General features: G+C 45.9%; 4 protein-coding genes across 4 annotated transcripts; 1 reads left to right on the top strand and 3 right to left on the bottom strand.

The window, feature by feature from the left end:
• Nucleotides 1-582: 582 nt before the first annotated feature.
• Nucleotides 583-2,579, bottom strand: LOC311012528 (relaxin-3 receptor 1-like). The gene is made up of 3 exons (XM_084008003.1): nt 2,262-2,579; nt 1,661-2,104; nt 583-1,590 (listed from the first exon to the last, which is right to left on the bottom strand). The coding sequence occupies exons 1-3, from the start codon at nt 2,463-2,465 to the stop codon at nt 979-981; spliced, it is 1,260 nt and encodes a 419-aa protein (XP_083864129.1). The 5' UTR covers nt 2,466-2,579; the 3' UTR covers nt 583-978.
• Nucleotides 2,580-5,056: 2,477 nt separating this feature from the next.
• On the bottom strand, nt 5,057-15,904 carry LOC311012640 (cyclic AMP-responsive element-binding protein 3-like protein 3-B). Its single transcript, XM_084008193.1, has 11 exons — nt 15,845-15,904; nt 11,436-11,582; nt 11,122-11,220; nt 10,583-10,856; nt 9,936-10,066; nt 9,532-9,642; nt 9,220-9,326; nt 7,775-7,843; nt 6,838-6,922; nt 6,475-6,568; nt 5,057-5,597 (listed from the first exon to the last, which is right to left on the bottom strand). Exons 2-11 carry the CDS (start codon nt 11,454-11,456, stop codon nt 5,428-5,430), a joined length of 1,161 nt encoding a protein of 386 aa, XP_083864319.1. The 5' UTR covers nt 11,457-11,582; nt 15,845-15,904; the 3' UTR covers nt 5,057-5,427.
• LOC311012639 (elongation factor 2b) lies at nt 15,904-23,169 on the top strand. The gene is made up of 14 exons (XM_084008192.1): nt 15,904-16,073; nt 17,285-17,499; nt 18,364-18,545; nt 18,629-18,840; nt 18,926-19,104; nt 19,433-19,538; nt 19,897-20,149; nt 20,224-20,419; nt 20,525-20,648; nt 20,805-21,047; nt 21,185-21,538; nt 21,628-21,810; nt 22,169-22,301; nt 22,531-23,169. Exons 1-14 carry the CDS (start codon nt 16,071-16,073, stop codon nt 22,722-22,724), a joined length of 2,577 nt encoding a protein of 858 aa, XP_083864318.1. The 5' UTR covers nt 15,904-16,070; the 3' UTR covers nt 22,725-23,169.
• A 302-nt stretch (nt 23,170-23,471) lies between these two features.
• On the bottom strand, nt 23,472-27,876 carry LOC311011966 (BTB/POZ domain-containing protein 2-like). The gene is given in 10 exon segments (XM_084007219.1): nt 23,472-25,010; nt 25,250-25,396; nt 25,499-25,586; nt 25,723-25,915; nt 26,030-26,227; nt 26,316-26,421; nt 26,717-26,873; nt 27,088-27,207; nt 27,306-27,333; nt 27,336-27,876. Coding segments are annotated over 10 exon segments (1,725 nt in total). The 5' UTR covers nt 27,862-27,876; the 3' UTR covers nt 23,472-24,848.
• Nucleotides 27,877-27,957: the final 81 nt, after the last annotated feature.

The following is a 27,957-nucleotide window of genomic DNA, read 5'->3' as shown; positions in this document are numbered from 1 at the left end:
AAGTGTGTTTGTGTCCAGTTTGTGGGCTGAAACGCATTTTGAGGAATCACAGTGTCATACGGGAGAGTGATTAGAAAACGGCAACAAATGGTGCAGAAAGATGAGTCACAAAGGAACATATAGTGTAGTATTAAAGGGAAAGTTTGACATGCATGGAAAATGCGCTTATATGCTTTCTTGTGTTTAACACAAAGTGTGGAAACAGGAAACGGCTAGCCCAGCACCGTCCAAATGTAAGTTAGTCTGACTTCCAGCACCCCTGAAGCTCTTTAATTAATAAACAGTGTGTTGCATTCAGGCAAAGATATTATCACAAATGAAGCATAATAGTCTGAGCGGTTTTTAATTAGTGTTTAATCACCTGAACAAAAGAATCGTCATGCTTTCATTAGCTTAGACTGAGCCGTTCAACACTGGCTCCAGAGAGGACCGTCTGTGTTTCCACGACACCTGAAGGCCTTCGGACCTCTGACTGGGTGAAACTGGGTGAGGTATTCAATCTGCAACTTTACCAGTGCCATGAAAAATCCTACACACAGGCTCTTTAACAAACTTGTTCGAAAACCTGGCAGCCGTATTTATTCTGTGACGACTTGATCCAACCTACTCTGCCTCAGATTGGCTTTCCCTGATGTCCTTATGATAATGCTATTAGATCTACCCCAATCGATCTCACTCCATGCCTAAACCCTAACCAGGCAGCGAGTACTTGCCAACCAGAGACAGAGTAGGGCAGGCCATGCCTTTGGCGTAGTTCTGCTGATTAGCTGCCTGCTGGCAAACCAGGAAGGTGCTAGTCAGAGCCGAGTCCCACCCATAACTACTCATAAGCTGTTTCCACTCTGTGTGCCAAGCTCAGATCGCTAGCTGCTGGCAAAGCTTCATATTTAGGTGACAAACATGGACGGCGATATCTATCTTCAAAGTAAATAATTGCATTTACCAAAATGTCAAACGTTTTCCTTTATACAGAGTAAATCACATGTTGACGTCTTTGTGTGTCATCACCAGGCCGGGTGGTGCTTCCTCCACTCTCCTCCCTCTCAGAAGCAGAGTGAGAACATTTCGGACGGAGTGAGACACTCTAAGCAGGAGCCCCTTCAGTCCAGCTCGGTACTCTTTCCGGATCAGGCAGTAGAGCACCGGGTTGAGACAGCTGTTGGCGTGAGCCAAGCACACAGTCAGGGGGAAGGCGTAGGCCTGGGTGTTGTAGAAGGCTTTGTTAAAGGGCACCAGGTCAAATTTGATCAGCACCCCCCACAGGGTGAGAGCCTGGTTGGGCAGCCAGCAGAGGAAGAAGGACAGAACCACGATGGTGACGGAGCGGGTGACTTTGGAGCGGTGGCGGTGGCGTCCTTTCTCGCTCTCTGACCTCTCTGTGACCCCCCCACCGACCACGCTGCCGACGGTGCGCCTGCTCAGGATGAACCTCAGGAGGAGGAGGTAGCACACGGAGATGATGATCAAGGGGACTACAAATCCCAGGAGGACTTTCTGCGTTTGGTAGAGTCCAAGCAGGACTTGGGGATCCAAGCGACCTGAATCGGAGTCAGAGAAGCGCACCAGGCACAGCTCGTCATCTGTCGATACCTGCAAAACAAGACGACAGCTGCATGACAGGCTTCAAGGCCCAAAACGGCTCAGACTGACTTCAACAAACCTGGACTGTGGTGGAGTAGAAAGCATGAGGCAGGGTGGCCACCAGTGACACCACCCAAATGGTCAAACTGGCCCACTTGGCCCGAGCGATGGCGATCCGCGGGCTGCCCATCTTCAGGGAGGTAACCAGGGTGTGGTAGCGCGTCACACTCATGGCGGTGAGGAAGAAGACGCTGGCATACATGTTCAGGGTGGTGACGGAGCTCACGATCTTGCACATGACCCGGCCGAAGGGCCAGCGGAAGTCCAGCAACGTGTCCACGGCCCAGAAGGGCAAGGTGAGGACGAACTGGAGGTCGGTCAGCGCCAGGCTCATCACGAAGCAGTCGATGGAGGAGTGGTGGCGGCCCCGGCGGCGGGAGTGGAGCAGGAAGAGTGCCAGCAGGTTACCCACAAGCCCCAGGACGCACACCACCAGGTAGACCAGGGCAATGACGACTCGGACCTGTCGGACACAGAGGTTTTTATTTTTATTTGGTCACCTTTTGACCTTTAATAGTCCCATTCAAGCCAAATACAACAATCACTTACTTTACGCACATAGCCAATGAGATTCATGCTCCAATCATCCGGACACATGGATTTATTTGAACTCGACCTACCACCAGGTTCGCGCTGTCCGCGTGCAGCTCCAGTGAGGACTCCTCGGAGAGGATGTGGAGCCAGCAGTTCAGAGAGATGTTCAGAGCCAGACTAGAGACCGCTCCCGTGGGGCTCACAAGTTTGGAGAGTTCGCGTTCATCCCCTTCTCCTCCGCAGACGCTCAGAGCCGCCGCGGCTCCGGAGGTGCTGCTGTTGCTCTGCATGATTCCCTCTTTAATTAACTTCCAGAGTCTACATCTCCATCGTCCTCTTTTAGTCCTGTGCAAATCCTCGGAGTTGCGTGGGTTTTCTAAACTTGCTCGAGTGTTTGAAGCGGACAGATCGGCTTTAAGGAGCGTTCAGGCTGCAGCCGCATCTTCTCTCAGCGGCACCGACCGCATCCACAGGCTTTTTATACTCGCCGAGACGCTGCTCCGCCGCTGGGGGGCGCACTGCTTCAGCGCGCACGCTTCAATGGTCCGTGTTGATGCGCTGCGGTGATGATTCGTGGGTAGGAATGAAGCTCCACTGAATGCATAATTCTCACTTTAAACGCTCAGTTCTGTTTCCGTTAAGAGACCGTTTTCTTTCTCCGGATAAACAGAGTTGTGTTGTACGGTGGGGGGGGGGGGGGGGGGATGTTTGGATTCAAAACAAATGTGTTTCTCTGAGTGTTTGTATGTAAACTTGCTATTGATTATTTGTAATTTTCTCCCCTTTACATGGAGCCGTATAGACCCCCCTCCCCCTCTGACGTTATGACCAAATATCATCACTCATATTTCTGCAAATGATGTGAAAGTAAACATTACAAAGGATGGCATTTCAGACCGGCTTCGTTGGCCTATAGGGATTATTGTCGTGCATTTGAAACGATGCACATCAGAGGAATGATTTGATTTCAAACAGCCTTTGAGATGGAGCCTGATGGTGTGTGTGTGTGTGTGTGTGTGTGTGTGTGTGTGTGTGTGTGTGTGTGTGTGTGTGTGTGTGTGTGTGCGCGTGCGCGTGTGTGTGCGTGCGTGTGTGTGTGTGTGCGTGCGTGCGTGTGTGTGTGTGTGATATGGATTTCATATAGGTCACTATCTGTATTCACACAATGCACATCTTTGGTCGGCTGTGTGTGTGTGTTAGAGAGGGAAGGAGGCTAGAAATAGTAATTTCCTCAAGCTGCCTCAAAGTTCCAGGCTGGAGATGCTCGGACAGTCTGTAACTCCCCAAACTATTCACACAAATCTTTCATCTGCACTTTGGGTTTGCAGAATATAAGTCTGACATTGGAAGTCATCCTCTGTCCTTGAATATGCTGTTGGGGGTCTCATTTAAAGTCCAGTCAAGACAGTTGAAAACAATGAACTGTTTCTCCTTAATCTGGAACAACTTTAAAAACACACAAATCAATGCATTTATTTCCTTATTGTTGGACATAAGGTGGAGTCTGACCCTGAGAATCAGTGAAGCTGCTCATTTGCATTCTGCTGAACACTTAGAGAGGAAATTACATTTTCACAACTTTTGTTTTGCACCCTAAAAAACAACAGCATTATGTAGAAAGATGCCCACATTGAGTGCCTTTTTGTGTGTCTGGTCACGGTGAGGTTGCAGCATCGACAGTCAGTTCGTGTGTTTTGCTTCTCATTTTAGGAGCGTCACGCAGACAACGTGATTATTTGAGAACTCTGAATGGCGTTGCCACAATGCATGAAATACAGCAGCCGTGAAAGGCGAAGGTCCCATCATTATCGCTCACTGTGTGATTTCACACAGAAAGGTGAGCTGTGGGCTCACAATAATAAGTTTCTATGAAAACTCTGCATTCAAGCAAAGGTGTTAATACAATACAAGTGTGGGGGGAAAGCACAGAACGTATTTCAGTCCAAAAAGCTGACAAGAATAATGGAACATCCAAAATCTAGACAGTAAGCCTAACATTTCTACCAATACATTTCTAACATATCTGACTCCCCGTCGGATATGACTGTCATAACATTCTGAATTATTGCTGAAATCAATTTTTAAAATGATAGAAGAACATTTTTATCCACCTTCTTGTAACAGTTCTCAGAGAGAAATGTATTTTAAATCATCAATTTTGCAAACAGGACTCTGCAGCCATTTGATTTTTTGATTAATTAATGATTTGATCATTGTATTTTGTATTTTGCATCTGCTACTGATGCTTTTGCTATTTGCACTCTCCCCCTTTGCTGCTGTAACCCTGTTAATGTCCCCATTGTGATGGGACTAATAAAGGATTACCTGTGATTATTCATTTAACTGCTGAATTATCATTTTTAGTTATTGGTACCTCCCCATGTTCTAGTCTGCCAGGTAACCCTGGTGGAGAGACAGCATGCTGTTCAAAGTGTTTTGCGATGCAGATTTCCTGCTGCGAAGGTCCTGTAAAATAGATCAACCCTCTGAATTGCAACAGAAACCGGGATTTGGACGAAAACGAGGGATGTTTGGAGAGAATGTGGGACAGAGAACATAAAGGGAGGCTCCTGAAGTGCTGTTGGTTTAATGGATGGACTCCATGTAACAGACGTTCAGTCATTATCCTTCAAATGCTTTAAATAACAGCTTTTCTTTGAGCCAACTAAAAAGGCACTTCACCTAGCGACAGCCAATAATTCTATTTCCACAAATAACAACAAAGACTTCTCCTAAAATTGAAATATGATATCAAATAAATTATAATATATATATTAAAAAAAACCTGAAGCACAATTTCACATATTGCCAGCTCTCATGAAAGTGAAGCTTATTATGATTTTTTTTATTTATTCAAGTGATAACTCTTCCAGCAGCTTTTGCACATAATGTAATTTATTTTTGGGGGGGCCGAAACCTTTTTGTCTTTCACACATTGTCTCATTAATTTTGGATGCAAATCTCTTTCAAATTGGACACACGACATTACTGAGAGAAACAAAATCCCTTCTGGGGCTTCCAAAATTCTCTGGCGTAATAATTTAATTCTCCCGTTCTTTGTCAGCATTGCAAAGTGTTACAAAGTGCAAATCATTTTCAATAAACTTTTCTTTACATATACATTAAAAGTAAATAATAAAATACAGCAGTGAATATACATTTGTGTTGTTAACAGATCAGACATGCGGATATCTTGCAGTATATACAGGCTCTGTTTCCAAAGCGGTGTGTGTGTGTGTGTGTGTGTGTGTCCTATGTCTCTCCCCTCGGGGGTCCTGCAGGGTTCAGTGGTTGCCCTGGTGCCTGAGATCCTGGTGGTCGGATGGCAGGAAGTCGTTGGGGAGATCCGAGGGTCAGAGAGAAGAGAGGAAGAGGAGGGACGCCTCGCCCTTCATCCATCCATTGCAGGCTGCGAGACGGCACTGCGGGCAGAAACATGATGGGAAGAAGTGAGCGTGTGTGTGTGTACACCTTTTAGTGTATGTGTGTGTACACCTTTGGTGTGTGTGTGTGTGTGTGAGTGTGTGTGTGTTTACACCTTTTTAAGTGTGTGTGTGTGTGTGTGTGTGTGTGTGTACCTTTGGTGTGTGTGTGTGTACCTTTGGTGTGTGTGTGTGTGTGTGTGTGTGTGTGTGTGTGTGTGTGTGTGTGTGTGTGTGTGTGTGTGTGTACCTTTGGTGTGTGTGTGTGTGTGTGTGTGTGTACACCTTTTAGTGTGTGTGTGTGTGTGTGTGTGTGTACCTTTGGTGTGTGTGTGTGTGTGTGTGTGTACACCTTTTAGTGTGTGTTTGTGTGTGTTTGTGTACCTTTGGTGTGTGTGTGTGTGTGTGTGTGTGTGAATGTGTGTGTGTACCTTTAGTGTGTGTGTGTGTGTGTGTGTGTGTGTGTGTGTGTGTGTGTACCTTTGGTGTGTGTGTGTGTGTACCTTTAGTGTGTGTGTGTGTGTGTGTGTGTGTACCTTTGGTGTGTGTGTGTGTGTACACCTTTTAGTGTGTGTGTGTGTGTGTGTGTGTGTGTGTGTACCTTTGGTGTGTGTGTGTGCCTTTGGTGTGTGTGTGTGTGTGTGTGTGTGTGTGTGTGTGTGTGTGTGTGTGTGTGTGTGTGTGTGTGTATGTGTACCTTTGGGGGGTGTGTGTGTGTGTGTGTGTGTGTGTACCTTTGGTGTGTGTGTGTGTGTGTATGTGTGTGTGTGTGTGTGTGTGTGTGTGTATGTGTACCTTTGGGGTGTGTGTGTGTGTGTGTGTATGTGTACCTTTGGGGTGTGTGTGTGTGTGTGTGTGTGTCTGTGTGTGTGTGTACCTTTGGTGTGTGTGTACTCCCCCCGGCTGGGTTGGCTGTAGGGGTCAGGCAGAAGATTTGAGGAAATGATCAGGGAGAGGGAGAGGAGTAAAACCTGGACATGAATACAGAAAGCAAAAACAGAGGTCAGAGGGCAATAACCCAAGGTCCAGGGGGTCGGTCACAGAAGAGGAGACAGCTGCTAACTAGGATCTTAAAGCTAAACACAGCAGCGGAGCCAGGCAGTGGTTGAATCATGTGCTCGGACCCTGTATTGTCTATTATATATCTAGGCCCGTATCTATTATTCAGCCGTTGCAGATGATGCTGTCTGAGTGAATCCTCGATGGTGTAAATCAGTGTAATGCTGCGTCTCTAGCTCACCAGGATGCAGGTCCCCCTGTGTGTTGTTTTGCTGGAGCTGTTAGGAAGGAGAGTCTGTAGCCGGCTCAGCTGCTCCAGCAGATCGCTGCAATGCAAATACAGACAGTGAGATGAAAGAGACTGGAACATCGTTACAATACCGGCATCCTTTCCTCTGTTTCCCAGTGTGCCTGATAACCAACAACTACAAATAACGAGAGGAGGAGCAGCGCATGCACTGGCCTCTACCCACAATTTTAAATTCCAATTCGGCAGCGCCCCCTGCTGGCATCAGGAAGAAAGCAGACGATGCTGCGCCTGGTTTAAAAGTTGGATGGGCTTCTGTCTTCGCCTCGATCCTGATTTTTAAACAAGTTCAAAGTTACTCCAGGGTGTTGTCAGGGAGGGAGGGGCCGAGGCCAAAACAAAGATCAAGGAAACACTGACGGATCTTCTCCAACACACAACAAAGGCAGAAAAGATGAGATGAGCAATAACTTTGCCGCATAAAGACAAATCCACGAGTGCGATGAATTGGCAAATAAAAAGACAAAATATTTCAGGCTCCACCTCAAAGGGTATTTTGTTAAGCTTATTTTGAGGTTGTGCCCACAGTGAGAGACGGGGATTGGGAAATAACAGTCTGGTGCCTGGTGGTGGCTGTAATTAGGATGCATGATATCAGAAAATGTGGAGGAGCGGGGCTACGATCACTGTTATCAACATGACTAGGAAAGCCAGCCTGCTCGTCTTTGTACGACTGTCATTTGCATATATTTTGGTTTGGACTGTTGGTCAGACACAACAAGCTATTTAAAGATGTCACTTTGTTTTTTTTTTGGAAAATTGTGATTGCCATTTTGCCACTACGTCCACAAGAACCCAATTGAAAAGTGAGAAAAAGATAACTCGATAATGAAACCAATCATAAGTTGCAGGCCGTTCTGGCCTTCCTTACCTGTTGGTCTCCTCCAACTGCTGAATCTTTCTCTGCAGCTTGAGGTTGTGAGCCCCACATGTAGACATCCTGCAGAAACAGGAGAGAAACGAGGCGTCATGTAATACTGTGCGATGGTGTCTTTGCCTCTTTGTCACTCTCCATCTGCCGACTGTCGTCTTGCACCCCAGTTCTGTCACCCGGAACAATCGCCGCTCGCCCACCCTTCTGTAATCTGCCATTGTTTCGTTTACACTCTGAGTGTGTTTAGAAGGAATATGCACAAAGCTTTGTTTGGGGATTGTAAGCACAATACAGTTTTCAATTTATTTTTTACATAAACCGTCAAACTTAACTTAATAAAATAGATTCAGGTGGAAAAAGAAAATGGCTTTTTTGTTTATAGATTGCCCCACACTGGTCACAGCTTGTCCATCTGTGGATCCCCAAACTCCCTCTTTATTCTTCTGTCTACCTCTCTGAGTGATGACTGGCACCCCCGCACACTCTCGGACGACTGTCAAATATGACATGAGTCACTGATGGCGAGATTTAGAGTCCAGTGGTGCAACCATCAGTAGGATCAAACAGCCCTACAAACAGCTGACGGATGAACGTGGAGGGACAGACGGGGCCACGTGGCGATGCTGCTGCATTGAGGAGTCTTTCAACATGAATCATACAAGCTCTACCTCTTTGCATTGGTTGCGGAGGTGTGATGGAGAGGGAGAGCCAATGTGGGGGAGGCAGGCAGGATTAACACATTTGGTTACCAAACTGGCTGTGTGATGGGGCTCATTCTTCACAGCCTGGAGGAGGAGGACGACGACGAAGCTCAGCGCTATCTTGGCAAAACCTCCTGCTCCTCTGCTGAGAGACGTTGCGTCTACACAGCATCATCATCCGTTTAATCTCACCAACAGCTGCAACACATGGGTTCAGTTGCTCCTTTGTGCTGCTGGCTATCACACTCTGTACACTCTGCGTCCAGCTGACCCCAGACCAGACTAAGAAACTCACAGCATGTTCTTATTGAACATTTTCATTTCCGCAATTCTATCAATTCACTTTTGGTGGAGCTTTTTCTCCTGATAAAGTCTTTTCCAAAGTATCTGCGTGTCTTTGTTTGCTCAGACAGGACAGTTACTCTGCTCTTTGTGTGTGATTCCAAACAAACCACTGCTCATTTCCTGTCAGCCTGAGGAGCTTTTTTCATGAAAAGACTCGACACAAAGAAAAAGCTTTCATAAGTCTGCTTCATCAACAACGATATAAAAAAGAGGACTTTTGTCTGTAAAAATGCTCCCATCCATGCAGCACTTTGTTAAAGCAGGTGCTTAAAAAACGACTAATTATGGAATGATTCAGTGCACAATACATCACAAATAAAACGTTTAATTTTTCAGGGCCAGTGTGTGTGCAGAGATGATGTTGTGTGTGTGTGTGAGGCTGTGGCCGGCTCCTACCTTCCCTCCAGACTGTCAACATATTCCCTTTTCTTCTTCCGACTTTCTTGAGCCGAGCGTTTGTTGCGGATTTTCCGCCGGATCTTCTTCAAAACCCTCTCTTCAAACTTGTCAGGGTGATGAAACACACGGGAGGATAGGGACAAGAGAGAGGGAAGAAGAAAAGGCTAAGTGAGGAGAAACTGGGTTGAAGGGGGGGGTTAAGCATGCATGTGTGTGCCAGAGACAGAGCATGTGTGTGTGTGTATATGTGTGTGTATATGTGTGTGTGTGTGTCCTAGATACATGGAAGTGTGTGTCTTGCTCATGCACCTTGGACAGGGGCAGTTTGCTGGGTAGCTTCACCCCTTCTTTAGCCAGAAGCTTCTTTTCGTCCTCATTAAGTACGAGCTCCTGCAGGGAATGCTGGGGGATTCGCTGTGCCTGCGGAAACAGATGGACAGAATATTCAAGTTAAAGTGACTTTCTGGGAAGTTTACTTAGAGGAAGGCACCCGAGTGGACCGGCTGATAAAATTCTGCGTATTTGGTGCTTGTCTGCCCTCAGAGTGGTTCACCACGGAAACGTCTCTGGTCAGATTATAGAGGGAAGCAGTGGGCCGTACAGTGAGTTCATATTTTATTTATTCAGAGCACTGAAACTGAATTTCTTTTTCTATTTAATGCTCCCGCCGGATAACAAAATTCTTCACAGAAATATTCAACTCTTCTCCTTACTTTCTGTCCCGGGCTGGAAAGCAGCAGGTCCTTCACTGTGAGAGTCTGACCGGACAACCGAGGGCCAGCTTGGTTCGTAGTGAGGTAGTGTGCAATGCCAAACTGCTCTTGGAGGTCATCGGACTCCCAGCCTGCAGATGAAACCAGTATAACGCACCAGTAAACTTCACAAAATGACCTCAATATGCCATTCAAACATAACACAGGATATTTTGCTGCCTCTCGAAGTAGGCCTGTGAGACTGATGCACCCTGCTGTTCTTTACAAAAAATATGTGTCACACTTTTCTCTCTTTGATATTTCTGTATTGTTGCAGATTGTATTGATTTTTAAGTATTTTTGTACTAAGGGGCAGCGATGTGAAAGAGGACCATTGTTTGAAAGCTGCCCTCTAACGATAATTTCCTCGTGAGGAATCGTACCTTTTTATCCTTTACAAATACTCTAAAATGTGAAAACCAAGTGATTTGCTCTCTGAAAGGACCCACAACTGTCAACAGGCACAGTAAGTGGCTCTCATTATTCTGCCACAGAAACACAAAGGGATGCATCTCACACCAAGGTCTTTGATTTATACCTGACTGTCCAGAGGATCAAACAACAACAATATGTCACATTATAATTTTCCCTTTTCCATCTTCTCGTACCCAGATTGATGGAAACGTCGGATGTTTTTTCATGCAGTGGTGGCCGGTTCTCTGGAAGTGGAGGCTGAGGGAAGGAGTGTGTGTCGAAGGCTGGAAAGACCGAGCAGAACGGCGGCTGAAGGCCGTCTCTGAGATCTGCCGGAACGTCCTCGTTGATGCCGCTGTCGGTGGTGCAGGGCGACCACAGGGGGGATGCTGGAGCCGAGGAGGAGTCGCTCCCACCCAGCAGGGCGTCCAAGATGTCATCAGCAGCACTTCCTTCGGGGTTCTGGGTCTGAGGAGGAGGGGATATATGTAAGCATCTTCCCAAGACACAACCACTTCTTTATCAGTCATATTCCCACGCACAGACGAGAATAGAAACACCAGCCATTCCATTCCTTGAGCTCGCTGCCTTATTGCTGTCAGTCACAGTCGGGCCATACAGGATGAGCTCAATGACCCTTGTTGAGGATACAGATGGTGCTCAGCAGATTTTCCTAATAGGATTGGTGATCTCTGCTCCGGAGCGACCTGTGCAGAATGATCTCCACACTCACTTCATGAATTGTGATAGTCCACTGTTGGTTGCTTTGGCGAGCGGTGGGCTCGTCTGCGTTCTTGAACAGGAGATCCATGAAGTCCATCCCGCCATGCACCTGAAACAAAGAACTACTGTGAGCGACGGTTACTTTAAAGTGGAGGTGTTCCTCAGTTTGCAGAGGAAAAGCTGTATCTTTAAACAAAATGACTCGTTTCTTTAGTTTGCCACATTTTGCCTTTGATAAAGACAGATTCATACACATTTAAACAGTATTTTTAAAGCACACTTAGAAGAGTTGCACCCAGAGATCCGATAACAAATGTGTCCTACCTTGTCGGTATTCAGCGTCATAATTCCAACATTAAAGCAGCGGCTGATGAAAGTAGAGTGAAACTATCCAGCAGGAATGAGAACACAGAGCCAGATCAATACGTTCCTCTCTGTGGCTTTGACGTCTGGGAGGAATGTCTGAGACTGCTGAAAGGGACAAAGTTGAAAGGCCATTATCACACAACTGTATTTCCCCCAAACCCAGCTGATTTCCGTCCAATCAAGTCTTGAGCTGCCAGCTGGGAGAGCCAATCGGCCCAAAAGGAAGTCTCACTGGCAGATAACTGAGGTAGCCTACTGTGACCTTTGATGTCATCATGATGGGGATTTGATTCCCTGTGTGGTTTCACATTCATTTGTTGTCGGCCAGGATTGATTTAGGGCTATTTTCTTATTGCTTTAAAAGACGTGCTTTAAACGTACATCTGTCACCGAGAGAAGAACGTTTACAAACAGAATCTCTTCAATCCATCCGTCCACTTATGCTTCAAATCAAACCGGTCGCACAGATTTCAGGATTAGTTCTTTTCTGTATTTTTTCACATATCACACTGGTTCCCACCTTATGGAGCGTGAGCACCACAACCATGAGATAATTAACAGGGAAACCCATTTTTCTAGAATGGTGTTTGATTTGACCAGTGCTAGCAGTTTGAATCCACTTTGGTAAACGCATTCATGGCTCCCAGAGGATGGATCATATTGATTTGATGTACACTCTGGCTTCTAATCTTGCGGCACCGTGAGGTTTTTGAGTGAAATGTCTCGACAACTATTGGATGGACTATTATTGAAGCTCACACAATCAAAAAAACACATCAAATATTGGGAACAATTTTCCACACAGCCAAACCTTTTACAACATGTGCTCACTCTAAATTCATTTATATTTTCTGAAAATTGGTCAAAGTGGACTTTTTGAAAAAACCTTTTTACATAGATTCTTCGAGTCTTTTCTATTTATTATCAAAGCTGAACAACAACAATTTATGTTTCTTCTTCTCTAACAGAACGACCTCACCACGCCTTACTGTTTCTTATCTTTATTGCCATAATAAGGAGCATCTCTTTCAAACTATTTCAGAGTAGACGTGCCATAAAGCAAAGAAATTACGTAATATGTCCTTCGAGCAGAAACACAAGAGGAACATGCACACTTTGCATCTTACTATTATCACAGTGTGGAAGACTTTCAGTGACGAGGCTATTCTGTAGTCATTTTCTGTATAAACGGTTATAATGGGAAGAACTCCTCTGTTTCTCATGGTTTCTGATTATGGGTCAGGCATAACTTAATGTGGATGAATCAAACTCTAAAGTCTAACCGTTAAAAGGTTAGATTTCAACACTTTTTGGAGACAGACATTCATTTAACAGTTCATGTGGGCTTTTCAGAGACTAATTCAAGAATATAGAAGCTCCTCATATGTGTGGTTATAATATACCAGGAAAAGCTTCAAGATTTGTACAGTTGAATCCTCGGATGGTTTTACCCGTCCTGATGGATCCATTGCTATTACATCAAACAAAAATAATTCATCATAGTCTGTGGCCCCTCCACCAACCCTGTGTGATCTCTATCCCTCAGTCTGTCAAGCACTAGCCCTAAGTCTATTTGTTGCATTAAAATCCACTCATCTATGACAGAGAGCCCAGTTTTATCAGTACTAAGATATAAGTGTAATTGCACGGCGCTGGAGCTCCACTATCTTTATTGTGGTTCTATCTTAGATTAGAGAGTTTCAAAGTACATGCAGATATAATCGTTCCAGAACACGTTAAGCACATCTCTGCGTATCAATAATAGGCTGCAGCTCAGTACTGTTGTGTTATTGCACGTTGCTGATGATGTCATACTGAAAATCCATATTATCCTGGCAGTTTGGAAGCATGTGACTGAGAGAAAAGTTCCACCCGCACGTGAGTACACACTGTCGCCCATAAAGATGGAATATTTAGTTTGCAAACTTTATTAGTTTATTATTTCCTCCTATTTCCTCCAATCCTATTTAATATTGCTATTGAATAACATTTATTTGGTGCTATAAAAGACATTTGCACACGACTCCAACTTGATGGGCGACCCTGTATTTAGGATGAAGAAAAAATAAATAATGGTCATTTCTGGAAATTATCCACCAATCGGCATGAAATGTAGCATGAAATCACAGTCATGCTGCTGACTTCCCTCCAGTGGCTTCATTACACCGGCGCGTACACGTACGAGTGCGGCTCGAGTCCACCAAATCTGATTTCACACAGTCTCATTTCCTGGACAAGGAGCTATGAAATTGAAGAGGCACGTGTTGGAAATAGCCTACTGTGTCCGTTTGGTGTGTAAAGAAAGGTCCCAGCTACTGGATGATTGCACTCAGAACTGATGTTCCTATCCATGAGCGTGGCTCTCATCCGGGGCTCGGCTGTAACTCTGATGTGCTCAAAGTGGTTCAGTATCTGAACTCGTGATAAATACCCAGCATGTCACAAATAGGAGAAATTAATTCTGTGCTGTGTGGAGTGAAGTTGGTTGTTCAGGTTTGGAGCACTTCTTAACTGGTAAAACCTAAATTCACCTCTTGGAAAATGAAGATGAAACACTTCCACACAATATGGTGGCAGTGTTTTCCAATTCTCATCATTCTTTAAGATCATAAACACAAGAAAACAGTCCAGAAATGTGTCCTTAAATTCAAAGCATGCAGGTTCTTGACTGCAGGACTTTGGTAGAATGTTGGTCAACTCTCACATTTCTCTCACAAATCAACAGCTTGACCTGTAGTTGCCCCATTACTCATTAAAAGTCTAAATGTTCTGCAGTGCTCCCCATTGATGGCGTGCAAAACCAATATATAAATTGGGCCCAATGTGGTGAGATCAAATTCATTTGATTACCTATTCCCATCATTTTAATTTATTTTGATCATTTATATTCTAATCTTCGGTTGAATTCAGATGCATTTCTAAAACCTTTTGTGATGAGTGAAGGGATTCACATTCATATTTCTCCCTGTGATTTATTTACAAAAGCTTGTTTATTACTTGAAGCATCCGGGCGACGCTCAACACCCGACAAGTGGAAGCTTCAAGGTGACACCAGCTGTTAGAAAATATAGGAAACAAATGTTTGCCCATGTTATGCCATAAAACAGGCACGATGCTACTTTTGACACAAAGTAATCGGTGCTCCTTGAGCGACTGCTGACATCAAGCATCACTGTTGGAGCTGCTGCAATGAAATGACCACAGAAATGATTGTTTTTGGCTCTGACCAGAAACTCCAATATGTTGGCATCCGGAGTTGTATTTCCCCCTTTCAATGTCTATTCTATTGGCTGACGGAGACAAAAACGGGGTACCACTTTCTAAAAAGTCATACGTTATAGAAGCTCGTAACAAATACTGTACTTTTGATTTGGTTAAAAATATGTTAATGCTTTATAGACCAGTTGTAATTAAGTATTTAACAGCAAATCTGGGGATGTGAATTTATGAAAAATATGTTTTGCTTATCCTCCTCCAACATAGCCTTTCTTCTTCATTTTGTCTACATCTTAAATTCTTTAGGACAATTTAATCACCGGACTTCTGCAAAATAACTAAAACACATCTGGAAAATGTATCATTATGTTTAATTGTTCAATTGTTAAAAGAGACATATTATTATTATTATTATCATTATTAGTAGGCTATTAGTATTATGCCTGTTATTGAACATCCTTGAAAATAGATTTTTCAGTGCATGTTGGGTTCACTAACCCACGTGTGTTCATGTGAACGTTTCACCAAAGCACATATACTCTGCTTGTCCTCATTCAGTTCTCATCTAATGCCCAGTTTCAGATTCTCTCAGCCATCCTGAGATGTGTTGTCCTGCTCTGCCCTCAGCTGGTGGAGAACTGCTACTACACCCTGAAACCGACCGAAGAGGAAAGAAGAGCTGCATTTTGCTCATGTTTTGAAAACCAGCAGAAGACATGCAGCAGTAGAAAGTGTGTTTGTGTTTGAACACGTAGCAGCTGCGTTGCCGAGATATGACGTCTCCCTTAGGTCGACTTGCTTCCGGTGTTGACATCACTAAACTGCGTCACTGTTCTCTGTAGGCACGAATAGAGTCCTTAGGCATGACTAAGGAAGAAGCTCGATGCACTCGTGGAGAACGAAACACACCAAGCTAAATGAGTCTGTCCTAAACTCAAAATAACTTCCATTTCTCTCTCTCTCTCTCTCTCTCTCTCTCTCTCTCTCTCTCTCTCTCTCTCTCTCTCTCTCTCTCTCTCTCTTTGGGGGGGGGGGGGTGTTGTGTAATTGTAATAATTGTATTAATAATAGTAAATCAAACACAAACAATGCATGATGAAGATATTTTCTCCCTCACACAGACACAAACACAAGTAGCGGGGCAAACAAACCTCCATACGGGCAGCGGGACCCGGCTGTTGAGCAGCAGCGCCCCCTGCCGTTGCAGCCTCCGTCCTGTACCACTCGGCGCGGCATCAGCAGCAACAGCAGCAGCAGAAGCAGAAGCAGCAGCAGCAGCAGCAGCGTCTCTCCTGTCACCACCGGGACTGCCTGTCCTCCGAGGCAGAGTGCTACAGCAATAAAACCCGGCATCACGACACCAACTCTGCGGACAAAATGGTGAGTCGACGCGCGCACTGATCGCGCCTCCGCTGTTTTTGTAGCAGGTGAAGAGCGCGCTGTCGGCCCACCGTATAACCTTCATGTACTGTTAGAATGGTAACAAGTAGCAACAAGCTGCCCGTCAGGTGTGTGTGTGTGTGTGTGTGTGTGTGTGTGTGTGTGTGTGTGTGTGTGTGTGTGTGTGTGTGTGTGTGTGTGTGAGAGACATGGTTGCCGATGCTCTGGTACCGTTGTGCGGTCAGATCCAGGCTGCGCGGTGCGTAATAACATACGCAGCAGCAGCATTAACAACAGCAGGAGCAGCATTAATAACAGCAGCAGCATAAACAGCATTAACAGCAGCAGCAGCAGCAGCGGGCTGCGGCCTTCTCCCGCACGGCTCTCTCTCTCTCTCTCTCTCTCTCTCTGTCTGTGTGTGTGTGACGTTCACGGCTAATCCTGTTATATCAACCCGCTGCTGTTATTTATTCACACCGTGGGAAACGTGTCCAACACAGACGTGGTGGACGTTGGGTTTTATTTGTATTTGTTTGCTAAATGTAGACGTATGTGATATTACAATGTGTTGCGTCATAAAAGTGGCGCGCCACTGACCGGTTATAAAGTGCGCACACACTATGTGAACAGAGTCAGCTGGTCAGATTCTGCCCCTAAACTAGTCACCATGACTTGCATCGTCTCACATGATCAAATAGACATGACGTCATCAAATGACATACTCGATATCAAATCATCATTGCATGTTTTATACGACACAAATACTAAAGAAATCAGATATTATGAATGAAATGGACGTTTATGTTGGAGATGGCCAGTGTGGCCACACTACCTACCCTGACTATGTTACACCTCTGCATCTTAACCAGGCTCTGTCTAACATAACAAGAGACAAAATATAGTATTACCTGCATTTAACTACAATGGTGGATGTTTTATTACAAGTGATTATTATGATATAACAGTCTCTGTGAATGTCTGAATATTCCTATCATCGTTATGTGGTTATGTGTGGTGCTTGATGAGGAACCAGAAGGAAAAGTCTTTGCCGGCACTCCTTCCTCCTAGTGAGGTGATGGATTCAGTTTCAAGTTTCTTTCTTTTTATAAGCTTGGACCGGCTGCAGGGATCTGGTAGTGGACATACATAAATATAATATGATGAATAAGACGATCCTCCGTTGGATGAATGTAACCTCCACCCCCCTCCAGGTGAACTTCACTGTGGATCAGATCCGTGCCATCATGGACAAGAAGTCCAACATCAGGAACATGTCCGTGATCGCCCACGTGGATCATGGGAAGTCCACACTGACGGACTCGCTGGTGTCCAAGGCGGGGATCATAGCGTCATCCCGAGCCGGAGAGACCCGCTTCACAGACACGCGTAAAGACGAGCAGGAGCGCTGCATCACCATCAAATCAACGTACGTGGTTCTTAAGTGGGCTTAACAACCCTATTAAAGGTGGTGAGAACTCTTTATAGGAAATATGAATGATTAAATAAGCAGTTCACACATATTATTCATTATTAACCCGTGAAATCAGTATGACTGACAACAAAAAGTCCAACAGCTGATTGGTGCACGGAAATGACATCATGCTTTAGTTGCTGAGCCCCGCCCACTTAAGTGAAAGTTCTCAATTGAAATAACCAATACTGTTTTTGGTAACTTTGTCAGAAAATAGTGTTTGTGTCGGAGCACATCATTCATGGGAAGATGCTGATGGAGGGCTGACATGAAATACTTAAATGCTTCCACAGTGTCGGGTCTGACTTTAACGTAGTGAGCCTTTTTATGGCCATCATTTCTACTTTGTGGCTACTTTAGAGGATGCCAGAGTGCACACTCGTCGATTCATCGTCACAGTGTTGGTTTTCTTTGCAGGTTGTTAAGAGAATTATTTCAACTCTCTTTAAGCGATGTTTGTCCAAGGACACTCTTAGTCTAGCCATGATGAAGCTCCATTTTTAGCATGCAGTTGCTTTATTTATATATCATGTTCAAAGATGGATAATGGGGATGCTGCATTTTCAAAGATCAGGGTTTCGGTCTGATTGCAGAAAATGCATCAGCATTGGCACTGATTCACACAAATCATTCCCGTCAAGCCAGTCTGAATCATTAGACCTGAGAACAGCTTGTCTGTCTCATTTAAGTTTCAGAACTGTCTGGCACCGTCCGGTATTGGGACCAATCCGTTTAGTTGAATTGAATTGAACTTCATTTTTCTCCATCTGTTACATGTATCTTGTGGTGGGAACATGTTCTCTGCTATGTGTTATCCAGGGCCATTTCTATGTACTATGAGCTCGGGGACAACGACCTGGCTTTCATCAAGCAGAGCAGAGATGGAAACGGCTTCCTCATCAACCTGATCGATTCTCCTGGTCACGTCGACTTCTCCTCCGAGGTCACCGCCGCCCTCAGGGTAACTGACGGAGCCCTGGTGGTAGTGGACTGCGTCTCAGGTGATACTGGCCGACGCCCTCGCCCCCACATCCTCCCCCACGCTCACTTCCAGCCCGGCTCACCTGTCTGTTTCCTTCGACAGGCGTGTGTGTGCAGACGGAGACCGTACTGCGGCAGGCCATCGCCGAGCGAATCAAGCCGGTCCTGATGATGAACAAGATGGACCGGGCCCTACTGGAGCTGCAGCTGGAGCCCGACGAGCTCTTCCAGACCTTCCAGCGTATTGTGGAGAATGTCAACGTCATCATCTCCACCTATGGAGAGGATGAGGGGGGACCAATGGGGAACATCATGGTGTGCAAACACAGATAGTGTGGTGTTGTTGCTGTACATTTCCTCTAGCTCTGATTTAAAGTAATACTAGACTTTCTCCCCTCAGATTGACCCCGTTGTTGGAACAGTTGGGTTCGGCTCTGGCCTCCATGGTTGGGCTTTCACCTTGAAGCAGTTTGCCGAGATGTACGTGGCGAAGTTCACTTCAAAAGGAGATGCTCAACTGGGAACAGCAGCGAGGTGTAAGAAAGTGGAGGACATGATGAAGAAACTGTGGGGAGAAAGGTAAACATGATGCCAGACACATCCACGCAGAAATGTGCTCCGCATAGGAACTTAACACCAGGCTGAACAGCAGCATTTCACTGCTCCCTCTGGTTGAAAGTCACCCAACAGTGATGTCACCGTGTACAGACACACCCTGAAGTACACGTTTGCATCACAACAAGCAAAAGCAAACCTAGATTGTCAGCTGGTGTTAAGTTGCTCTTTCACATTTTCTTGCACACACCAAGACATTTTTTATCATAACTGGCACAATTGAAAACGGGATCATGAGCTAGATGTCAATCATCTGACTGTGGTGATGTTGTGTGATAATTCATATGCACAGATATTTTGATCCAAATGCCGGCAAGTTCAGTAAGACTGCCACCGGTCCTGACGGCCAGAAACTTCCCCGTACCTTCAGCCAGCTCGTTTTGGACCCCATCTTTAAGGTGAATAGAGAGATAAATAATAACAAAAAGGGACATAAACCTACAATTAAACTGTTTTCGAAGGCCTGAATACCTCTCTGTATTGTTAAAAATACATGAAAATCACCTGCATTTAGGATTTGAACATTTCTGCACCAAAGACAGCAACTGCATACAACCTGGAGGAAGCTAAGATGAATGGCTGAAAGGAAGCAATACTGTCTAACTTCTCTACAAACAAAACTTGCCATCAGAATGATTTGAAAGATCATGTAAAAGTGTACACATAGGGTTTAAAAAAACAACAAAAAAGTTAAGGGTGACTTTGGGAGTTTGGAGTTTGATGCCTTCAGTTTGCCCTCTCTCACTGCCCTCCTAGGTCTTTGATGCCATCATGAATTTCAAGAAGGACGAGACAGCCAAACTCATTGAGAAGCTGGACGTCAAACTTGACTCTGAGGACAAGGAGAAAGAGGGGAAGCCCCTGCTGAAGGCTGTGATGCGTCGCTGGTTGCCTGCCGGAGAGGCCCTGCTCCAGATGATCACCATCCACCTGCCTTCCCCCGTCACGGCACAGAAGTACCGCTGCGAGCTGCTCTATGAAGGGCCCGGAGACGACGAGGCTGCCATGGGTCCGTGGAACATATATAACGTATAAATATAACCTAATTTGTACGTTTGATTGATATCTCTTCTGTCTTCTCAGGTATTAAGAACTGTGATCCCAAGGCTCCTCTGATTATGTACATTTCCAAGATGGTCCCGACCACCGACAAGGGTCGTTTCTATGCATTCGGCCGTGTGTTCTCCGGCTGCGTGTCCACTGGCCTGAAAGTGCGTATCATGGGGCCAAACTTCACCCCCGGCAAGAAGGAGGACCTTTACATCAAACCTATTCAGAGGTGAGCATGTTGACGTGCAGGAGAACAGAATGTGGTAGAAGAAGTGTACATTCTTGTGTTCATGAATGTGTTGGTAACCTCTTGTCCTTCTTTCCCTCCATCCAGGACCATCCTAATGATGGGCCGGTATGTGGAGCCTATTGAAGACGTCCCATGTGGCAATATCGTGGGTCTTGTTGGAGTAGACCAGTTCCTGGTTAAGACGGGGACTATTACCACCTTTGAACAAGTAGTGTCTTCCTTCTTCTCCCCTGTATACTATGGTTCAAAGACTGGACCACACAGTGCATCATCAGTTATTTATACTGCGTTCTTGCTTGCTGTTGGCCTAATTCTTCCTGTCATCGGAGCCCTTTAAGCTTAGTGACTCTGGCTCTGCCTGCAGGCCCACAACATGAGGGTGATGAAGTTCAGCGTGAGCCCGGTGGTCCGAGTTGCCGTGGAGGCCAAGAACCCTGCCGACCTGCCCAAGCTGGTGGAGGGACTGAAGCGTCTGGCCAAGTCTGACCCCATGGTGCAGTGCATCATCGAGGAGTCGGGAGAGCACATCATCGCCGGAGCGGGAGAGCTCCACCTGGAGATCTGCCTGAAGGACCTGGAGGAGGACCACGCATGTATTCCCCTGAAGGTGGGTCAAGCAGTGGACTCATTTCTATCTTAAACTTAAGAGCTTTAAATAGCTGTGTGTGAATGTGCGGAGTGAGATTTCAACACAGATATTCAACGGCAACGCTAGGAAAGAACTCTCTCTTTTTCCCGTTGCAGAAATCAGACCCAGTCGTGTCTTACAGAGAGACAGTGATGGAAGAATCAGACCAGATGTGTCTGTCTAAGTCCCCCAACAAGCACAATCGGCTCTTCATGAAGTGCCGCCCTTTCCCCGACGGCCTGGCTGAAGACATCGAGAAGGGGGAGGTCAGCCATCGCCAGGAGCTCAAGGCCCGCGCACGTTACCTCGCCGACAAGTATGAGTGGGAGGTGACAGAGGCCAGGAAGATCTGGTGCTTCGGTCCAGACGGGAGCGGAGCCAACCTGCTGATAGACATGACGAAGGGGGTCCAGTACCTCAACGAGATCAAGGACAGTGTCGTGGCTGGCTTCCAGTGGGCGACCAAAGAGGTGGGCAGCATTGTTTTCTGGAGCATTTGTGAGGTAGTGTACCTGTATACTCCCGAGATAAGCCTACAGTGTCTGTCGTCCTCATGCAGGGTGCTCTATGTGAGGAGAACATGCGCGCAATCCGCTATGACATTCATGACGTGACACTGCACGCAGACGCCATCCACCGCGGCGGAGGACAGATTATTCCCACAGCTCGTAGGGTCCTGTACGCCTGCCAGCTCACTGCTCAGCCGCGACTCATGGAGCCTGTTTACCTGGTGGAGATCCAGGTAGGTGTGTGTGTGTGTGTGTGTGTGTGTGTGTGTGTGTGTGTGTTTGTGTGTGTGTGTGTGTGTGTGTGTGTGTGTGTGTGTGTGTGTGTGTGTGTGTGGAGAAAGATTACCTCCAATACATCGTTCCACATGTACACAACATTGTGAATTGTAAGTTACCAGAAATATAAAAACCTATACAAGTACTATATACTCTATACAGACCATCACTGATTGTGTTATGATTGGCAAATGGAAAACCATGACCAATAAGGCACTGTACCGGTATGGGATTATATACTTTGTATGTGAAAACACTCCTTCATGCATGATGCCAGTCCACACATCCTATGTGACCGCCGTGCCTCGTGTGCAGTGTCCGGAGCAGGTGGTCGGGGGGATCTACGGCGTGTTGAACAGGAAGCGAGGTCACGTCTTTGAGGAATCCCAAGTGATCGGCACTCCCATGTTTGTGGTGAAAGCCTACCTGCCTGTCAACGAGTCCTTTGGTGAGTTTGTCTGTTAGTCTATGCTGTATGATGTCTTTCATGATAAACGTGGTGTGAATCGTCCCAGATGTTCAACAGTTTCCCCCCAAATGTAATGGGAATTATTTTAACTGCAACAAAATGACTAGTTTCATTTATTAATTTGGTCTTTGTTGGTTATTTTCTTATTATTGTCTGAGAAAACATCCATTATTTAATACGTGAGTATGTATGTGTGTTTATTGCCCAGGGTTCACAGCTGACCTGCGCAGCAACACCGGAGGCCAGGCCTTTCCCCAGTGTATCTTTGACCACTGGCAGATTCTCCAGGGAGACCCCAGGGACGTCACCAGCAGACCCTGCCAGATTGTCGCTGAGATTAGGAAGCGCAAAGGTCTGAAAGAGGGCATTCCTGCCCTCGACAACTACCTGGACAAGCTGTAAACGCTGGGCCTGGATTGTAAAATACCAAATCTATCTCTCAACCCCTTCCCCGTGGGCACTTTAAAATCTTTGCACAGGCTTAAAGACACATCGCACAAATTGTTTTGACTTTGAGTCAGAAACAAAGCTTTAAGCTTTCGTTGTAGGCTAGTGGAAGCACTGATGCTTTTTTTCATTTCACAGTCACAGTACACCAAGTGCCTAGGGCGAGGGTTTTGGGGAACAATTGGATCAAAGCAGTTGTATTCCTTGTTTCTTCTATTCCTCCACATCACCCCCTCATCTGCCAGGATGGGCCTGTACAGTGCACTGTGATAATGCTGCAATAATGCATATTTAAATGGTCATGGCCAGATACCACAGTAGGTGTTATAAACAAACTCCCTGGATTGGACCTTTGTTCAGTGGATGTAATTAATAAAAAATAATCAACTCATGACGAAAATGTGACTCCTGACATACTTAAGGGGATAGTTCACCATAGTGGCTCATTTGCTTGGAAGCAGTGAATCAGAGGATTGGTCAGTATAGCCCGAGGTTACAGCCAGCAGCTGGTGAATCAAAATCTAGAGCTCACCCGATAATACAATATATTCAATTTGTGTAAAAACCACAATTACATGTTTTACAGGGTTATGGCTAAGAGCTGTTGCCAGGCAACCATCAGATACGCAAGGAAGTTACTGTGAATGTTTGGGTTCTAAAGTTATAATAGAAAACATGAAAAACAAGCAAACATCATCAGTCTTATCTTTCCAACATTTTTTATTTTCCAGAAAGCATAAACAGTTCTTAGAGACAATTAAGTAGCGAATAAGAAATCTTTCAAATTGTAAGTGGATCATTTGTGATTGTATTAATATATAACTAAGTCATATTTTCTTGTAGTTTTTTTTTTAAACTCCTCTCAGGATTGTACTTAATTTAATTCAATCAACAATGGAAAATAAATAAACAGTCCCAAATAACCCCCCCATCAATTAGTGAGCATTAGAGGTGCCGGTAGGCATTGGACTGAGCGCCTGTTTTTAGCCTAGCTGCATATTTACAAACACAATTTACAGACAAACATAAGAAAGAAAAGAAAGCAAACAAGCACGTTCCCCAAAATGTTTAGTTTTCGCTTTAGTTTAAGTGTTACTCCTGGGATGTGTTCTTTCAAAAACACAAGCACCACAATATTTTTCTTCACTCTTTAATCAATAGTTTGTTTTTTTTCCAAGTTACATATATAATGTTAATAAATGCCACTTTAATATACAACCCTTCAACTTCTGCACCGAGAGGGAAAGCTCTGCTCTTCTGCCCACACTTTTTAAAACAAAGCTAAAAAGAAACATGTCTGAAGAGTTAGTGTGCATCCATAGAACAACCAAATTAACATATGCAAGGCCGAGAAGTGCAAGGTATCTTGGTTATAGGCAACTACCAAGCAAGGACACAAGATATCACAGATTGTACTGTATGTAGAAAACCAAAAGTTGCTTACCATCGTCATATTGGTCAATAGATTAATATGAAGTCTGGTTGAAGGAGTTCATAAAGCCTATGGGTCTATGGAAGTTACAGCTGATGTGGGATTGAGTGAAATGCTGGTCTGTACTGACCGGTGATGAGGATCTTGTCTTGGCAAATCTCTACATTCATACAGATGCGACTCCTTTGCACTAATGTGGAGTACAGGAAGGGGAATTGTACAACTTATGTAGAATTCAGTGTCAAGCCGTATGCCGTCAATCCACAGCAGTGACATCACTACTGTGAATAATCTGAGAGGCTCCTCCCTCTCTCTCTCTCTGTCTCTCTGTCTCTCCATCCCTTGTGGAGTCGGTTACAGTCATGTCTGTTTCAGAGGCTGGCATCACTACAATACAAAGGGATAAAGGAAGCCGCTGAAAAAGAGAGAGAGACAGCATCTCAAATGACAAGCTACGCCACATGTAGTGACCTACGCCACTTTACAGCTATTTGTCTTCCCATGTGGCCAACGGTAGTGCACTATATGGAGGGAACAGTATGATGTCGGAGAGATTAGTCCCCAGAACGGCTGCTGAGGTGTGGCCCCGTGCTGGTGTCAGGTTGTCACATTTGATGGAAGATCGCTGTGATGTCACAGGTGACCGACTATGTGTAGAAGATGACCTCAGGAATCTGTCCGTCCTCTACAGAAGTGCCGTTGTTGTTGCCCGCCGCGTAGCAAAAGGTGAAACACGTCTTTGTGCCAGTGGATGATGACTCATGAGTTACCTTTCGCATTCCCTTAGTCCCATAATGAGAGTCTGGGCCCTGCAGGACAGACAGACAGTGACAGATTAGATGAAACTCAAATGATACGTCGGTAAACTAGTAGCAACAGAAAACTAAGACTTGATAAACATTTCTTTTTAAATTTCATAGACCGAACAGTGAAGGTAAATAATCATTAGCTGGAGCAGGAAACATGCATCTTTTCTTAGACTGGAATGCACTTCCAACTAGCACAGTGGTGCATATGTATGTGGTAATTTCACCAACACATCACAGACCTTCAGTGTAGCACAGGCAGTGTAGTTGACGTTGGGTAATATCTCCACCGGTTCTTTGAACATGACTCTGAAGGTGTTGGCTGACCCATCACAGCTGAAGCCTGTATCGTTCTGGCCCAGCACCGTGTTGCTGTCCGTGTGAATTATCTGCATGGAGAAATAACACAAACATACAGAATAGCTTACAGTACACGTCTACAACATACAGGGAAACCTGACGGCAACATTCTGAAGGGTTCGGGTCCACACCTGTATGTTTACTTGGTAGTCTGTGGGTCCGTGTATTGAGCCGTAGAGACCGAACCCGACCACAAATATCCTTCTGTTTACAGAGAACCTGAGAAGACAAGTAGAAAGGGAATATATCGAGAGGGGGGGAGGTATGAAATTGACTGCATAATGTACAATACTTTGTGTTATTTATTGTGTCACTAAGAGTAGGCTGTAATCATTGTTAAATGCTCCTCACTCACCGTATGCGGTCGCTTGTTCCGCTGTAACCCCAGCGGCTCTCCACCTGCCCAAAACGTGTGATGCTGCATTCCTTCCCGCGGAGGCAGCAGCGAGGCCGGTCAATGAATTCAACACGAGGCTTTGGGTTTACAGTGAAGTGCAGGAAGAGACTCACCACCTCTCTGTCAGACAGAATACTGGACTGGGCTGGACCTGAAGGGAAAAGGATACGGGGACAAGGATCAGGCTCTGAGGCACAGGATGCCTGTGTGGTTTGGCAGAAATGACGGCAAGCAAACACGAGGTGAAGCTACAGTTTCTGTTCACCTGCAGCAAACTCTTCAATGGTCATGAGAGGAAAGCGGATGAGCGTGAGCGCTTTGCCCAGCACTTTGCGCTTGTTCTCGGGTGTCGGCTGCAGCTGCTGCCTGTGAGCCTCTGCCTCTGCCCAGCGCACTGAAGCACCGAACAAGCGCACCTCCCTCACCCCGAGGGTATCCCTCTCCAACACTGCCACCAACGTATCTGAGGGAGGATGAAAACGCAATGAGCAGTCAGGACGTTATTTCTCAACTGCAACACGTTGCAATAATGACATTCACGTCAACATTACCCAGATCTATATCCGTAAAGCCTTCAGCGGCGAGAGCATCTCCAGTGTTCTTATCGATGTTCTCTAGACAGAGGCTGGCGAGCTGAGGCTCGTCAAACAAACGTGCCTGAAATGAAGAATACACACTTTTTAACTACAAGGCCAGGTTTAAACTTTAGAATCGACAAGTGAGCTTAAAATAATTAAAAAAGAGTGGATTTCAAACCTCGATTTGAACTTTGTCTAACAGACCAAAATATGTTTAAAGCTTAAGCGTAACTTTTGTTATGCTCCCATCCAGGGTAACAAATCTAAGTGCTGCAGTATTTGCCCCTAACGGTTAAATGAAGACAGTTTGATCAGCGCCACAGACCGAGTCACATGCAGGAAGTGGTCAACATTAACGGCTGGCGGACGCAGACCTGTGTGAGGAGCATGAAAGCATTGTCTGCTCTCAGGTTCTTCTTGAGGAACTCCACACAGTGAGCCTCCAGGGCCGGCACGGCGTACTTTTTAGCTGTGTATAGTGTGGTCATCACCGTCTCAGGGCCGATCTGGACTTCATCGGAGTAGAGGAACCTGCAGGAGACAATTTAGTACCTTGAGTTATTACAACCATGTCATGAATATAATGGTATGAAATTACATAATTTATTTCCTGAATTAAATTTTCCGCAAATTCTTGCTATTTCCCAAACGCTGCTGACATGAAATACATGAGATAAGGCCTAAATAAACGCCCCCTTCCAGGACACGTGAATACGCCGTTCAGAAGGCCCGCCCTCACACTTACTTTAACAAGGCCAGGAACGCCGATGGCTCCACGTCAGGAAGCTCGATCTCCGTTGAGGTCGTCGCCATCCCACCGTTGAACATGGCATCAAACACTGCGCTCCCCACGGCCAGAACGAACCTGGCAATGTCAACAATCGGGCCCGACAGGCCCAGAGGGAGGTTTCAGTCCTAGTTCATATGATTTAATAATAATCGTGCTGCGGCTGATGGTCTTACCTGTGCGCAGGTATCCTCTGAACCCCATCCCTTTGCCCACTAGAAAGTGGACGTCACTGAGCACTTCGTTGTTGAAGAGGAAGGCAAATCTCTCCTTGACGGTGCTCTTCGTCGCCTGCCAGTTGTACACCGGCTCTCGGTACACCAGCACGGACGCAGCAGCCGGAGTGGCGGTCGGTGCTGCCGACGCCGACGCGTTTGACGCCGCGGTGGCTGCCATGTTGGACGCCGGGGTGGCCATGACTCCGGCTGCCGCAGCACCTGCCGCAGCGGACTGCTGCAGGGAGTTGTGCGCAGTCGGCTGAGCTCCGCTCGAAACACCGTTGCTCTCCCCGCCACCAGGCCCCAGCTGCGGGTTGGGACGCCTCGCCGCTCCCTGCGCCCCTCCAGCCCCACCGACCCCTCCGCCGTTGGATGCCGGCATGGAGAACACGCTGTTGCTGGGCTGGCTGTTTCCCAAAGGACCCGGACCGGAGAAATTAAGGCAAGGAGGCCTGCCGCTGTTGTCTCCAGCAGCCATCTTGAACCGAGTGTAGGCGTAAACAACACACTTCATCGCTTGAGTATTTCCAGTAGTCTCGGCAGTCATAGCTGCTCTTAGCTGCCCTCTAGCGTTTGTTATTGGTACTACACTGCTCTGCATCTGCACAGG

Source organism: Eutrigla gurnardus, assembly GCF_963514095.1.
Source record: "Eutrigla gurnardus genome assembly, chromosome: 4".
Taxonomy (NCBI): Eukaryota; Metazoa; Chordata; class Actinopteri; order Perciformes; family Triglidae; genus Eutrigla; species Eutrigla gurnardus.
The sequence above is the reverse complement of the archived record's forward strand: the minus strand, read 5'-3'. Positions and strand labels throughout refer to the sequence as shown.